Here is a 15,483-nt window from a genome sequence, read left to right as displayed (position 1 = left end):
TTGTTGTGCGGGTGGGAGGAGTTTTTTCTTTGTCAATCCCGCTGTCCTCCACTGCATTATGGGTTTTTCTAGCTGTGTTAATAGCGCAGATACTTATCCTGGCTCCCCGAGAGGCTATTTTCACATAGGAGGCCCGGAGGCATGTGGACCCGATCAATAAATGTCCTCTCTCGGTTCCACGTGCACCGTTAATGAGCTTTTAAAAACTATCTATACTTCTGAACAGATTGAAGTACCTCAACCGGTCCAGTCAGTGCAGGTTAAAATGTACAGGGGTCTGGCTGGGTCTTAAAGTTCTGACCTTTCCAGTCCATCAGTCCTTAAAAGACATGATCCTTTCTGAATGGAACGAACCTGAAAGAAGATTGTTCCAAACAAAGGGTCATAAGAGATGTTTCCCCTTTCAATCTGAAGTGGAGTATGTATTTTTTAAATGCCCTAGATTAGATACACCTCAATCCCAGGTATCTAAAAAAATCTGATCTCTCCTTTGAGGATTCAGGCGTACTGAAAGCACCAAATGGACAGGAAAGCAGACACACTGCTGCGTAAAGCCTGGGATGCTTTATCCTTCTCCCTAGGTCCAGCCCTAGCTTCCATTCGTGTTGCTAGAAATCTGGACGTATGGATTCAAAGATTGGGTGGCTTACTAGCCTCTGATACTCCGGAGGAGGAGATAAGGGAATCCCTCCCCCTGGTGGCAAAGTCTGTGGTATTCCTAGCTGATGCTGAAGCTGAATCTGTTATGTCTGTAGCCAGAACATCAGCACTTATTAATACCAGTAGACGTGCTATCTGGCTGAAATCTTGGGAGGGGGATTTAGCTTCCAAGAATAAATTGTGTGGTATTCCCTTTGAGAGGAAACTCTTGCTTGGTTCAACCTAAGAGGAAGTTTTGGCATGTTCCCCAGAAAAGATTAAGCGGTTTCCAGCAAGGAAAACTAAACCACCGGACAAGAAACCCTTTCGTCCCTTTAAGAAAAGATCTGAGTTTAAATTAGGTGCTTTCCAGACCAAGAAGAAGTAGTCATTTAATAAAGATAAATCAAAAGGGGGGCTCTCTTTGCTCCTTCAGCCCCTGCCAAATGTTCGCAGTGACGCCAGGTTATCGGTGGGTGGAAAGTTGACAATGTTTGTTGATCATTGGACAGAGATCACCAAAAATGCCTTCATTCTTGATATTATAAGAGAGGGTTACAGGTTAGAATTCAACCTACCCCCACCCCAGAGAATTGTTCTCACCCAGCTGCCCAGGGGCCTGGAGCGAAAACAGGGCATGTTAGAACTACTCTCTCTATGGGAGTCAGAGAGAATAATCTCTGCTGTTCCAGAGGGACAAAGATTTCGGGGGTTTTATTCCCACGTGTTTTTGGTAAAAAAAAAAGCCCTCAGGCAAATTTCGTTTGATTAACAACTTAACCACCTCCTTCCCAAGCCTATTCTGACACTTCGCTCCTACATGTAAAAATCGACTTTTTTTGCTAGAAAATTGCTTAGAACCCCCAAACATTATATATTTTTTTTAGCAGAGACTTTATAGAATAAAATGGTGTGTGTTGCAATTTATGTCACATGGTATTTGCGCAGCGGTATTTCAAACGCAATTTTTTGGGAAAAAAAACATTCATAAATAAAAAATAAAAACCAAAACAGTAAAGTTTTTTTGTATAATGTGAAAAATTATGTTACGTCAAGTAAATTGATACCAAACATGTCACACTTTAAAATTGCGTCTACCCGTGGAATGGTGGCAAACTATGGTGCTTTAAATTCTCCATAGGCATCACTTTAAACGCCTTTACAGGTTACCGATTGAGTGGCACAGGAGGTCTGGTGCTAGAACTATTGCTCTCGCTCTGATGTTCGCGGCAATACCTCACATGTGTGGTGCAATCACTGTTTACAACCTATGCATTCGCATTTGCACATAAGCACAGTGGCACTTTAAATTTTTTTTTTTTTTTATACAATAATGTTTTTTTTTTTTATATATTTTTTTTTTGTCAGAGTCACCAAACATTTTTAAGGTTGGTTTGCAGTTCTCACCAAAAAAGTACCACGTCACTGGCAGTTCAGAGCCCTGCCATTCAGACTTTCGGCAGCCCCGAGAAATTTTATGAAAGTTATGGCCGAGGTCATGGCCTATTTTCGTTTACGGAAGATATCTATTGTTCCATATCTAGACGATTTCTTAATCTTTGCGAAAGAGAAAGAAAAGCTAGCAAGAGATCTAGAGTTTATCTTACAGACCCTTCAGAGTCTGGGCTGGAGGATAAATCTAGACAAGTCGTGTCTGGTAATATCTCAAGGTCTCGCCTTCTTGGGTTACCAAATAGACACAGTAAAACAAGTGATATCTCTTCCAGCAGAGAAGATATCAAAGACCATTCTGTCAGTATAGAATTTCAAATTACTGCCCCAGGCCCCCCCTCATCAGATAATGCAGTTGTTAAGTCTCATGACTGGAGCAATCCCAGGAGTTCCATGGGCTCAATTGCACTCCAGACCCCTTCAGTCTTTTCTTCTCAGATGTTGGGATCGCAGGAGGGTGTCCTTGAATCGAATGATTCATCTTTCTGATGTTAATTTGCTGGGTCTTTCCTGGTGGGAACATCCAGAACATCTCTCGGGGGTGGAACGACTTGGACACAGATTTCACCCATAAAAGTTACCACAGATGCTAGTTTTTGGGGTTGGGGAGCTCACTCAGTCGTCCAATTACAGAGAGCTCCTTGCAGTGGGGAGGGCTATGTTGGCTCTTGAGCCAAGAATCCAGGCAAGCAAGCTGTTAATCTTTTCAGACTTTCAGCTTACCTCAACAAGGGGGGGCACCTGCTCGAACTGTCTCTTATCCTTGACCCAGCAGATCCTGACCTGGGCAGAAAGTTTTATTGCTTCATTCAGGGCCGTCCACGTCAGGGGCACAACAAATATTCTAGCAGCATATTTGAGCTGAGTAAGAGTCAGCAGCAGCAACTGGGAATTGAACAGGGAAGTATTCCAGGAGATGACAGTGAGATGGGGAGTACCCTCAGTGGACCTTTTCGTGTCCAGTCAGAACTCGAAGCTCCCAGCCTTCTTCCCACTGGAAAGAGAGACTATGGCGTTGGGAACAGACACGCTGACCTTGCAATGGAGGTTCAATCCTTCTTATGCCTTACAGCCATTTGCCATGCTACCTATGGTGATCCAAAAGATTGTTCAGGAACAGACGTATGTAATCCTAATAGCTCCTTGGTGGCTGAGAAGGAGTTGGTTTGCGATTCTGAGATTCCTCTCCACAACTCCCCCGTGGCTTTTGCCAGATCAAAGGGACCTTCTCCGGCAAGGGCCATTGTTCCATCGAAACCCTCAGATTTACTAGCTGATGGCCTGGAGGCTAAGTGGCTCATCCTAGAGTTAAAGGGGTGTTCAGAAAAGGTTATTAGGTAAAGGGGTGTTCGGAAAAGGTTATTAGTACTATTCTAGACAGCCGTAAATTAGTCACAAGAAGAATTTATGGCAAAGTCTGGAAGTCGTTTGTGACCTGGCAGAATAGGTCTGAGATTGATTCCTTTTTCTAGTTGAAAAAGGCCTTTCTGTTAGTACCCTAAAAGTACAGATTTCTGCCCTGTCACGTTTCCTAGATGTCAGGCTGGCCGAGAATCAATTGATTAAAAGTTTTCTTTTGTCTAGGGCCAGACATACGCCTAGATTACTTGTACAGATACGTCCATGGGATTTGTCTTTAATGCTGAATGCGCTTACAAAAGCTCCCTTTGAACCCTTGAGTGAGATTTCCCTAAAGTCAGTGTCTATGAAGAAACTCTGAGGACGTCACCGGAAGTGACGAAACACGTCAGTTTGGACCGCACAGCGTCATTACGTCACGAGGTGGAGCGCAAGCCGGAAGAAAGACCTTCGCTCTGTGAGGAGGACGAGCAGCCCGCACTGCTAGACCACCAGTGATGTTTTAAACTGCTTTTACCCGAATTATTGGGCAATAAAGGAAATTTTAAAACTATATTACACCATTTGGGGCCTTTCTCTTCTTTATATATCAACACCAATTGGGTACCCCGGAGCATAGAGGAGCCCACAGCAGCTCACAGGATCACTCAAGGGGGAAAACCTACCAAGCCCAGGGGGCTTCTCAAGCGTAATAGGTTCTAGTGCCATATGGTATATAGAACCCACTCAGTCTGGTAAGTGATCCAGTTTATCTATTTATGAAGGAATTTATGTCACGGTAAACCATGCCAGAGCACTTGCACCTTTTTGGATTTGAACATTGATTTATCACTAAGGACATTTTCACCACCTTTTTAAGCACTGAAGTCACTTTATAAAATTTGGACTTTATTTGGCACTATTAATATTTAGTATTTATATTTCATGTATATGTGTATCCAATTTTATATATGTATCCACTAGAGGGGGTGGTCTCCTTCTCTGTGTATTTTTAATGGATATATGTTGAATCATTTTATCAGATGGTACAGTTCATACTGAGATTGAAATTTATATATATCTAGTGAGTGGTATAGGTATTGGCACTCACCGATTTCAGCAAGCGCTGTATTTTGGTCTTTTATAAAGACCATTTTTACCTCATCTATGAAGATAACTTTTCTTTTAGCCATCACTTTGGGCAGAAGGATTTCAGATTTAGAATCCCTTTCCTTTAAGGACCCCTTTTTGAGAATTTTGCCTAAGGTTTCCTCTAGGTTTTACAGATCACAAGAGATTATCTTTCCTAGTTTTTGTACCTCTCCCAGAAATCCGAAGGAGGAAAGGTTTAGTTGCCTTGACGTTAGAAGATGTTTTCTTCGTTATTTAGAAATGACCAGCGAATTTAGAAAATCCTCTCAGCTTCTAGTTTCATTTAGTGGGTCCAGGAAGGGTTCCAGGGTCCCCAGGAGCTCCATTGCTCCATGGATCAGGGAAACCATTTGTGAAGCTTACACTTCTTCAGGTCAGGCCCCTCCTAACAGAATTAGGGTGCATTCTACTAGATCTATGGCCATATCTCGGGCAGAAAGAGCGGGAGCATCGTGGGAATACATTTCCAGAGCTGCGGTTCTGTCATCTTCTCATGCGTTCATCAGGCATTATAGAGTGCTCTCCAGCCAGGACCTCTCCTTTGGAAGGAAAGTGCTGCAGGCTGTCGTCCCTCCCTAAGGTATAAAATCTTGCTTATCCTCTCTAAGTAGCTGTCCTGGAAGATGAAGGGGGAAAACTCCTGTTAGACTTACCATTAACGGTATTTCCATAAATCTCCAGGACAGCGCCTGGATTCCCACTCTATTCTTTTTGAGCACCATTGTTATATATCATGGTGGTGGTGGTGGTTACTGAGTTTTTTTTTCTATTTTTCCTCTGCCTTGTGCATATTGGTGGAGGTTTACTTAATCTTCAAAATAACTGAGGGTCAAAGGAAGAGGAGGGCTTTTTAAATTGTGTTTGATTTGTGTTTTCTCTAGAAGGCAGAGCCAATCATCTCTCTAAGTAGCTGTCCTGGAAGATTCACAGAAATACTGTTAGTCTAACAGGGTTTTTTTTGCCTAAAATAAAGATCACGATTCTCGGGGGTAACATCATCTTTTGCATTATACAAAAAAAATCGGCTAACTTTACTGTTTTTTTTTTTTTAAATCCCCAAAAAAATGTGTTTGAAAGACCGCTGCTCAAATACAGTGTGACATAAAATATTGCAACAACCTCCATTTTATTCTATAGGGTCTCTGCTAAAAAAAAATATAACTAAGGTTTGGGGGTTGTAAGTAATTTTCTAGCAATTTTAAAGCGGTGTTCTACCCCAAAAGTGGAACTTCCGCTTTAAATACTGCTGACCCCCCTGACATGCCACATTTGGCATGTCATTTGTTTTTGGGGGGGGGGGGGGAAGCGGGTACCTAGATTTGACAGGTACCCGCTCCCACTTCCGCTTGGGCCGCCTAGGCGGCTCGAGTGGAAGTTCTCCTCTCCCCCCTCCCTGCAATCTTCTGGGTCACATCACAGGTCCCAGAAGATTGCCTGGCCATTCACAATGCGTACGCACCCAGCTGTGAAGCCGCAATCTGTCACAGCCGGGTGCCCACACTAGAGATGCCACCGAGAGGAGAGGGAGAGAATCGAAGCTTTGGGCGGCCGCATCGCTGGATCGTGGGACAGGTTAGTGTGTGTTTATTAAAGTCAGCAGATACACTTTTTGTAGCTGCTGACTTTTAGTAAACACAAAAATTAGTGGAACCCCGCTTTAACTTGTAAGCAACAAGTGTCAGAAAAAGGCTTTGTCTTTCATTGGTTAAACTGACCTCATTTACATCCCTTTGATCTATAAGAATGAAATGATACAATGATTCTCCTTAGCACTCAGTGCTAAGCAATGTTGCTTTGCTGGCTGTTTTTTTTTTTTTTGACAGCTGTCAGCTGTGAGCAGAGAACGCTCTGCACTGAATCTTGGAAATGTCAGATTAAGATCGTGAGGGGGGTTGAATCGAGATTGCGATTTTGTAATGATTAATCATACAACTCTAGTCTATTCTTTTTGCTAGCTGTCTTTTGCTGCAAGATTTCTACAGCTTTGTTGTATAGCTGGTCCCTATATGCAACTATCTGGATTGACCCTTCCGCTGCCTGACTGTGGAGTGCTGTATCTGAATTGGACTGGATGTTGCGGTGATAGGCTTAATTGTGACCAATGGGCACTGAGCACTGCATTGTGGAGCTTTTTAGATCCAAGTGTATGTTGTGGCCATCAAGAATGTGTATCTTTTTTTTTTTTTTTTGTGATTTATTATTTTATTTGCTTTGGGTCCCCAACACGTTAAGATTGTGGTCTTGCCATTCAGCCTGTCTTCTGTACCTCCGGTATTCACCAGGGTGTTGGCCCAGAGAGTTTGAGGCTGATAGTAGCTTCTTTTATGGGAGTTTCATTTGGCCACTTTCCACTCTAGACCATGCTGAACCGGCCAAGATTCTAACCATCTATGGCCGGCTTAAGTCTCTTTCTCATTCTTTACAGAAACAAGGGTTGTTTTGTTTCACAGGCAATCCTTTTGGTCATGTACTCCTTTCACCTTAATGAGGACATTGTGTCAGCCTTTTGTCTGTCTCTATCACATTCTAAAGCGATTGCTCTTTCTTGATTTGATGCGAGCTGTCCAGTTTACCTGATTACCAGAGCTTCCTTTGAAAGAAGGGATGCACTCTCATTGTCCCAGAATGTCCATGGACGGGTCTCCAGTATCTTGCTCATAAATTTCCAATTGGATCATTTTGCAAGCATTTATTTAAAGAAGAAAGGCCAATGTTCCTTGTCACTGCTTAGTCTATCAGTGCTGTAAAATATCTTGGGCTTTTCAGCACAAAGGATCACCTTTCAAGGCATTCAAGGCAAACACCTGGTCCTCTCTATTCACACTTTCCCCTAATTTTATTGTGTGGATGTTAAGGCGATATTAGAACAACAGACATATTGGCTGGATCACCAGGTGAAAAAAAAAAAAAGCTTAAAGTGATACTAAAGTCTCATGTTTTTTTTTGTTTAAAAATAACAAACATGTTATACTTACCTGCTCTGTGTAATTGTTTTGCACAAAGCAGCCCAGATCCTCCTCTTCTCGGGTCCCTGGCTGGCGCTCCTGGCCCCCCCCCCCCCCCCTCCTGCTGAGTGCCTCCACAGCAAGCAGCTTGCTATGGGGAACCTGAGCCGAACTGTTGCTCTGTGTGTCCTTTCTGACACCGAGCCGTGGCTCTGCCCCACCCCCTCTCCCTCCTCATTGGCTTACTCACTGTGAGCCAATGGCGCCCCATTGCTGTCTCAACCAATGAGGAGGGACTGCTGAGGCTCTTGTGCAACATCGCTGAATAGAGATGGGCTCAGGTAAGTATGAGGGGGGTTGCTGCTCACAGAAAGTTTTTTTTATCTTAATGCATAGAATGCATTATTCTATCTTTGACTTTTTGCATGGTTTCCCCTACATAAAAAAAACACAAGCACTTAAAGGAGAAGTATAGCCAAAGTTAGTTTATGGATCACAGGAGTGCAGTTCATTCTACAGCGAGCCGCTGAGAGCCTGAGCCAGCCGCTTCCCTCCCCTCCATAGCCCAGGGCTCCAGTGAGAAAGAAGGGGGTAGAGTGGAGAGCTCTCTGCTCAGCAAGCTGTCAGAACGAGCAATCGAACTGCGGACAGATGCTGCATCCACCTATGTAAGTATTTATATGGGAAAAAAAACAAAGCCATACTTCTCTTTTAATAATGTAAATTACTTAAGTTGATTGACATGTATAATGATTTCTTATAGCAATAATATGTCCCCTATGAGGATGTGAGAAGTGCTTGTCTTTAATTATTATAGAGTTACATCAAAGACAACTTAAACATGAATACCAGCCAGTGTTGCATGGCTCCAAGAATGTAGCTATAGGGCTAGGTGCAATATAATGGTCTGATTTTACTAACCTATGTTGCAATGTTCTACCTTTTCTGTAAGAAGGTAAGGCTCCATGTACACGGGACGCTGGAAATGGCCGTTTAGGAGCAGTTGGGTGTTTTTTTCAGAAGCCCCTGAACCCACCTACATTTTATCTTATCTGTCCATGTACACCAGGTCGTTTACAGTCATTTGCAGGCAGTTGCGTTCAGGGACTGTTTTTAGAACGCAATTATTTGCGTTCGAACGTGTGTTTCCCGGCGTTTCAAACGCACAAACGCGTCCGAACGCGTCTGAACGCGTCCGAACGCGTCCAAACGTGATGACCAGCGTTTAGCGTTCGTGTTTTTCCATTTTAAAGGGGAATAATTTTTTTGACCTCTAGAAACGCTTCTAAACGCAAACGCCCGCAAACGCCGCTAAACGCCCACTAAACGCGGGTACAAACGCGACCGAACGGACGTTTCAAACGTCCTAAAAATTCCAGCATTCAAAGGGACTTTTAACAACGTCCCGTGTACATGGAGCCTAAAGGAGGTGCATGGAATTCAGTAATAGAGGGGTAATTTTCTTTCAATATAGACCAATGTCTCTGTATAATCTTTTGTATCTGAAGTGAGAATGGGTGAAATTGTGACATAAAAGGTGTTCCTCGTGAAGTCCTCTTAACCCCCTACTGTTCTGATTATGATGTCACCAGGTTCTATGACAATGGCTTACTGTCTGGTGAGTGTATAGTATGGTGGAGGGTTATCATGGACAAGGAGCACTGTGCAACACTTTGGGTGCAATTGTTTATAATTGAATGCTGGATATTATTCGCTCTCTGGTGAGTGTTTTGACACATCGCACTGCCAAAGTGGGCTTTTGAATCAAGAAAGGATAGCCTGTTCACGGAACTTGGTTACCTGCAGGACTTTATTTATCTAACAAATGGACTTTCTTCATTTATGTAAAGCGCTGCACTAAATTTGTTTATCATATGTTTTTTTTGGAAGTTGTATATTCACCTTTGTGTGTGCTAGCTGCTACATTATTATCTTTTCAGCCATGTTGTTTGATTGAAACAAAAAGTATTCTGTCTTATTTTATTGGCATCTTGTTTGATAACCTAATGTTAAATCTGGTGGTAGATCTTTATAATAAAAAAGTTCTTCAGAATCATGATCTTTATTCTAAGCAAAAAAATCGATCCAAAATCATGCAGCTAAAATATATCTATCTATCTGTACTGAATATATATATATATATATATATATATATATATATATATTCAGTACACAGTATCCCACAAAAGTGAGTACACCCCTCACATTTTTGTAAATATTTTATTCTATCTTTTCATGTGACAACACTGAACAAATGACACTTTGCTACAATGTAAAGTAGTGAGTGTAAAGCTTGTATAACCGTGTACATTTGCTGTCCCCTCAAAATAACTCAACACACAGCCATTAATGTCTAAACTGCTGGCAACAAAAGTGAGTACACCGCTAATTGAAAATGTCCAAATCGGGCCCATTTAGCCATTTTTCCTCCCCAGTGTCATGTGACTCGTTAGTCTTACAAGGTCTCATGTGTGAATGGGGAGCAGGTGTGTTAAATTTGGTGTTATCGCTCTCACTCTCTCATACTTGTCACTGCAAGCTCAACATGGCACCTCATGGCAAAGAATTTTTTGAGGGTCTGAAAAAAAGAACTGTTGCTCTACATAAAGATGGCCAGGGCTATAAGAAGTTTGCCAAGACCCTGAAACTGAGCTGCAGCACAGTGACCAAGACCATACAGCGGTTTAACAGGACAGGTTCCATTTAGAACAGGCCTCGCCATGGTCGACCAAAGAAGTTGAGTGCACATGCTCAGTGTCCCATCCAGAGATTGTCTTTGGGAAATAGACATATGAGTAATGCCAGCATTGCTGCTGAGGTTGAAGGGTGGGGGGTCAGCCTGTCAGTGCTCAGATCATACACCGCACACTGCATCAAATTGGTCTGCATGGCTGTCGTCCCAGAAGGAAGCCTCTTCTAAAGATGATGCGCAAGAAAGCCCGCAAATAGTTTGCTGAAGACAAGCAGACTAAGGATATGAATTACTGGAACCATGTCCTGTGGTCTGATGAGATCAAGATAAACTTATTTGGTTCAGATGGTGTCAAGCGTGTGTGGCGGCAACCAGGTGAGGAGTACAAAGACAAATGTGTCTTGCCTACAGTCAAGCATGGTGGTGGGAGTATCATGGTCTGGGGCTGCATGAGTGCTGCCAGCACTGGGGAGCTACAGTTCATTGAGGGAACCATGAATGCCAACATGTACTGTGACATACGGAAACAGAGCATGATTCCCTCCCTTCATAGACTGGGCTGCAGGGCAGTATTCCAACGTAACGACCCCAAACACACCTCCAAGACGACCACTGTCTTGCTAAAGAAGCTGAGGGTAAAGGTGATGGACTGGCCAAGCATGTCTCCAGACTTAAACTTTATTGAGCATCTGTGGGGCATCCTCAAACAGAAGCTGGAGGAGCACAAGGTCTCTAACATCCACCAGCTCTGTGATGTCATCATGGAGGAGTGGAAGAGGACTCCAGTCGCAACCTGTGAGGCTCTGGTGAACTCCATGCCCAAGAGGGTTAAGGCAGTGCTGGAAAATAATGGTGGCCACACAAACTATTGACACTTTGGACCCAATTTGGATATTTTCACTTAGGGGTGTACTCACTTTTGTTGCCAGTGGTTTAGACATTAATGGCTGTGTGTTGGGTTATTTTGAAAGGACAGCAAATTTACACTACTCTACTTTACATTGTAGCAAAGTGTCATTTCTGGGGTGTACTAAGTTTTGTGAGATGATATATATATGTATGTATGTATGTGTGTGTGTATATATAATATATATATATATATATATATACGTGTGTGTGTAAAGCGCTACGTAAATTGATGGTGCTGTCTAAATACATAAAATAAATTGCCTCACTCGTTATTTACAAAACAGGTTTGAATATTTTTGTTTGCAGCAAGGCGAAGAAACTAGGGATCTGTAAAACAGGTGGTTGAGCCATGGTTTTACCACCCCACATTTCCTACCTATAAGATAACATACAGCCAGAGGGGGCTATACACATGGCGTGGCTGCAATGCTTTGCGGCCTTGGAAAATGTATTAGTGTTTGTGAAGTATGGTATTAAAGTCAGTGGAACCACATCACAACAGCAAGCCAAATCCTTGCTTTGTGGTTGCAGATCAGTAACCCCATTTAAAATCTCTGGCAAACAAAACCTGCATTTCCGAGGATTCGGTATTGCCTCCTGAATGCCTGCAAGCTGCTGCACTATCACCCTCTAAAAAGTGATCGCACATGTAAACTTGTGCTAAGGGATTTATGTGTGCTGACTTGTATATGTCGCTATTTATATTGCTATAAGTCTTGGATCAGAGGTCACTTGGACTTGCAGTTGCTGACTCATCAACTTCCTTTCCCTGCAAACTGAGTGTGATTTACTAAAAGAACAGAGGCTGTTCACCTAGCACAATGAGTGTTCACTGTGATCTGTTTGGTTTGCAGATTGTTAGTTTGGATAAGTGGATAATATTAATAAATAGGGTGAAACTGTGTTCACTTTGAATATCCATTCACGTGCTGACAAAGTAAAACTATAGTCTCTTGTAATATCTTCCACAGGAGCCAACGCTTTACACTATAAGAGCCGCCATCATATTGGACCAGGATGGACATCGACTTCTGGCTAAAGTAAACCTTGAGTGTAAATTGCATGTGTGTGGCACAATGCATTCCCTCTGCACTGATCACTGCCTTCCGCTTGTACTGGTGTGACTAAAGCACAAAGCATGAATTAACCAATCCAGTTAAATATTTCCTTTTGTGTAGCTAAACGTTAGGTTGTTCTTTTGTTAGACAAAAATTAGAATGTCCAGTTTGAGTGCCGGTTCACATTTGTGCGATGCGGGAATGCTACGAATATACAGCATGTTCCCACATCGCATCCGCACCACTGGCAGTTCACACTGCCATATGCGATAGGCTGGGGGTGTCAATTAAGAGTTCACACCCCCAGATCAGATCGCATATCGCAGTGCGATCTGCAAGTTCGCACAGAATTGGATTGCACTAGTGTGAACCACCATGTGATCCGATTCTGCTGCGGACCAAAAAAAGGGTCCTGTGCGAGTTAGGTGCGAATTCAGCCATACAAACTGTATGGCTGAATTTGCCCCGCACAGAGATCGCATGTAATTTTAGGAGCAGTGCGCTCCGAATTACATACGATCTCTGATCGCACAAATATGAACCGGCACTGAATCTTTTACTTAGATCTTTTTTTTTTTTTTCTGTTTTATTCATAGAGGGAAAGAAGAGTAAAAACCTCTGATTTCTATTCCTGTCTCCATTGGTGAGATTTACCTTAACTTCCTGTCTTGGCAAAATGGTGTCACAAGGACAGGAAGTGACGGTAACAAAAGCGCATGTATTTAGTAGAGTAAGGGGGAGTCAGATTATCTGTCAGGTTACCTGTGATGTCACAAGGACAGGAAGTTAGGGAAATCGCCCCAGTTAGGACACAGATGCCCAAAAAAAAAAAATTTGTGTTCTGTAACGGTAACCCACAAAAACTGCAAAAATAAAGTCTTTTGGGTGGAATTTGACTTTAATTTAATTAGGGTGAACAGTTCATTTGTTCTCGAGTGTTCCTTCATTACAGTAGTGAGGAGTCCATGGGTTGCAGTTCATAGCACTAAGGGCTCATTGGCTTTGGAAGATGGTGAGTAGGTGTTGTATTGCTTGAACCCCACACTAGCACACCCCAACCGCATGCAATTCATGCAGTTATGGGGTGTTTACAGAGCAGCCCTATTCGGGTTATTGCCCTGCGAAACTGCATGTTCATTCTGTGTGAGTGCCAGCAAAATTGAGCATCACTAGGCTTTTTCTCCAGATGTTCTCCATTCATAAGAATAGTGTGAATCGGGAAAATATCTCATTATGGCCACTAGATGGATAGCCAGATCATTTTGCAAGGATTTACTTAAAGAACCGAGGTCAACATTTCTTGTCACTGCTTAGTTTATCTGTGCTGTTAAATGTCTTGGGCCTAGATGATGATAATCATAGCAAATAAGTATTTATTAGCTATGATTATTAGCACTATCTAGTAGCCATAATGCTGTATTTCCTGCTTCCCACTATTCTACTGAATGAGCAACATCTGAGGGAAAAGGGCTTCATAACATTCAGTTTTGCTGGTGTTTGAACAGGATGAATGTACATGCAAATGCCTCTGCAAAGTGTATATAAATGCACCACCTAAAGCTGAATTCTTCCCTTGCAGTCAGTCTGTGCCCACACTACAAGGGTTAACTGCTTGTTTAGTCTAGGGGACGTGAAAAGTACTTCTACTGACCTTCCCTGGCAAACAGTGCTCCCCTTCACTCCGGCACTGGAGTGTCCCTCTGTGTTCTCATGTCCAGTGCAGGCCTATGGGCTTGCATTGGCCTTGATGACATTAGAGGACTGTCTAAAGCACAGGGGATAAGATGCTGCAGGGACCGGTCTAGCAGCATAGAGGAGCCTGCAGGAGCAGGGAATTGGTTAAAGTGATTGTAAACGATCACCTTGTAAAACAACTAATTTTGTTTAAAATAGAAATGAAAGGCCAAACATTTGTGTGTAGATATAAAACAACATTATAAGCACATTTTTGTCCCCCTCCCCTTTTTTTTATAAGTGATCATATTCTCTCTGTTCTCGGCTGAATAGTTGCTTTGGGAAGGAGAAGCAACAGCACATTGATCTTCCCAGTGAATGGCTGTACAGTGGGGGTGTGTCAGGACAAGTCTGATCATTGGAGGAGAGCAGGCTGAGTTCCCAGCATAGCTAGAGAACTGTCATTGCTGTGCTCTCAAACTTAGTGTGGTCAGTTTTAAATAGGAAAGCAGAGGGACTGGCAGGAACACCAGGGATTTCACACAAAGAAAGCAATATAAAGAGAACAGGATACTTTATCATACAAGTACATGGTATAGCAGGCACATATCTGGAATATGAAATGTTGGGGTAAGAAACACTTTAAGTAAAACTGCTTTTGATGGTCCCCAGGCATGAACGGGCATTTAACCCCTACAGTGGGGGTGCAACACCATTACAATTTAACGTAATTAGTTTCGGAAATTCAGCTTTAGGTGAACAAGAGCTGTCCATGTTACTTGACACAACCACTCAGGTTCTTGCTTTACCTCTTCCCCCCAGACCTGGCACGTATATGCGGCCCTAGCTAAACACTTTTTACTGTGCTGAGTTTTCTTTTTATTCTCTTTGTGTGCTGACATCTGTTTGCTTGTAATAAGCAACACAGAACTTGTGTTTCTATCAAGTATTGGCCTACTTTGTTTTAAAGCACAATATACCCATTTGTGACAGTCGACATAGAAATCAGGAATACTTGACATAGAAATCAGGAATACTTGACATAGAAATCAGGTTGAACTGGATGGACTGGTGTCTTTATTCAACCATCCAACTATGTAACCATGAATAAGCAGTTTACATCATACATTACATCATCCTTACCACATGACATGTAAATAAAACCTTCACGCTCTTTATGTGAGCATGGCTACATGAGATTGTCATAAGACTAGCATGGTGTTTTTTAAATGTGAGCTTGGTGTGCTTTAGTATGACATTGGTTCCTTACTCCCCTTTTCACTGTGCTTTTATGCTACAGTTTGAAGAATGTTCTCAGATGTTACGATTAGTCCTAACACTTTCTTTGCAAAGAGTTGAACATGACAGAAAGATGTTGGAAAATTAGACTGCTTCCAGTTCACACTTATGACAAAATGTTTGTTTTTTTCTTTGGAATCATTATTGTGCCAATAGCATTAAAGATTATTATTATTAATAAACAGGATTTATATGGAGCCAACAATTTTGCACTGTGCTTTACAATATAAAATGAGACCGTACAATTACAATACGGTTCATTACAGAAGCATTAGGAGGGCCCTGGTTGTGTAACGATCAACTCCAGAATAGAAGAAAAAATATA

At 42.3% G+C, this 15,483-nt stretch overlaps 1 protein-coding gene across 3 annotated transcripts in view; it reads left to right on the top strand.

Moving 5' to 3' along the window:
- The window catches only part of COPZ2 (COPI coat complex subunit zeta 2), a 143,538-nt gene that overhangs the window by 13,685 nt on the left and 114,370 nt on the right, over positions 1-15,483 (top strand). For 2 of the 3 annotated variants that reach the window (XM_082271878.1, XM_082271876.1), the window contains exon 2: positions 12,099-12,167. The exons of the other annotated variant lie outside the window; for it this stretch is intronic. In XM_082271878.1, coding sequence (XP_082128004.1) covers positions 12,099-12,167 — 69 coding nt within the window. The remainder of the gene's footprint in view (positions 1-12,098; positions 12,168-15,483) is intronic. 3 annotated transcript variants of the gene reach the window in all.

The sequence above is a fragment of the Pelophylax lessonae genome (assembly GCF_965119305.1).
Source record: "Pelophylax lessonae genome assembly, chromosome: 11".
In the NCBI taxonomy this organism is placed as follows: Eukaryota; Metazoa; Chordata; class Amphibia; order Anura; family Ranidae; genus Pelophylax; species Pelophylax lessonae.
This window is presented reverse-complemented; position numbering and strand designations above follow the sequence as displayed.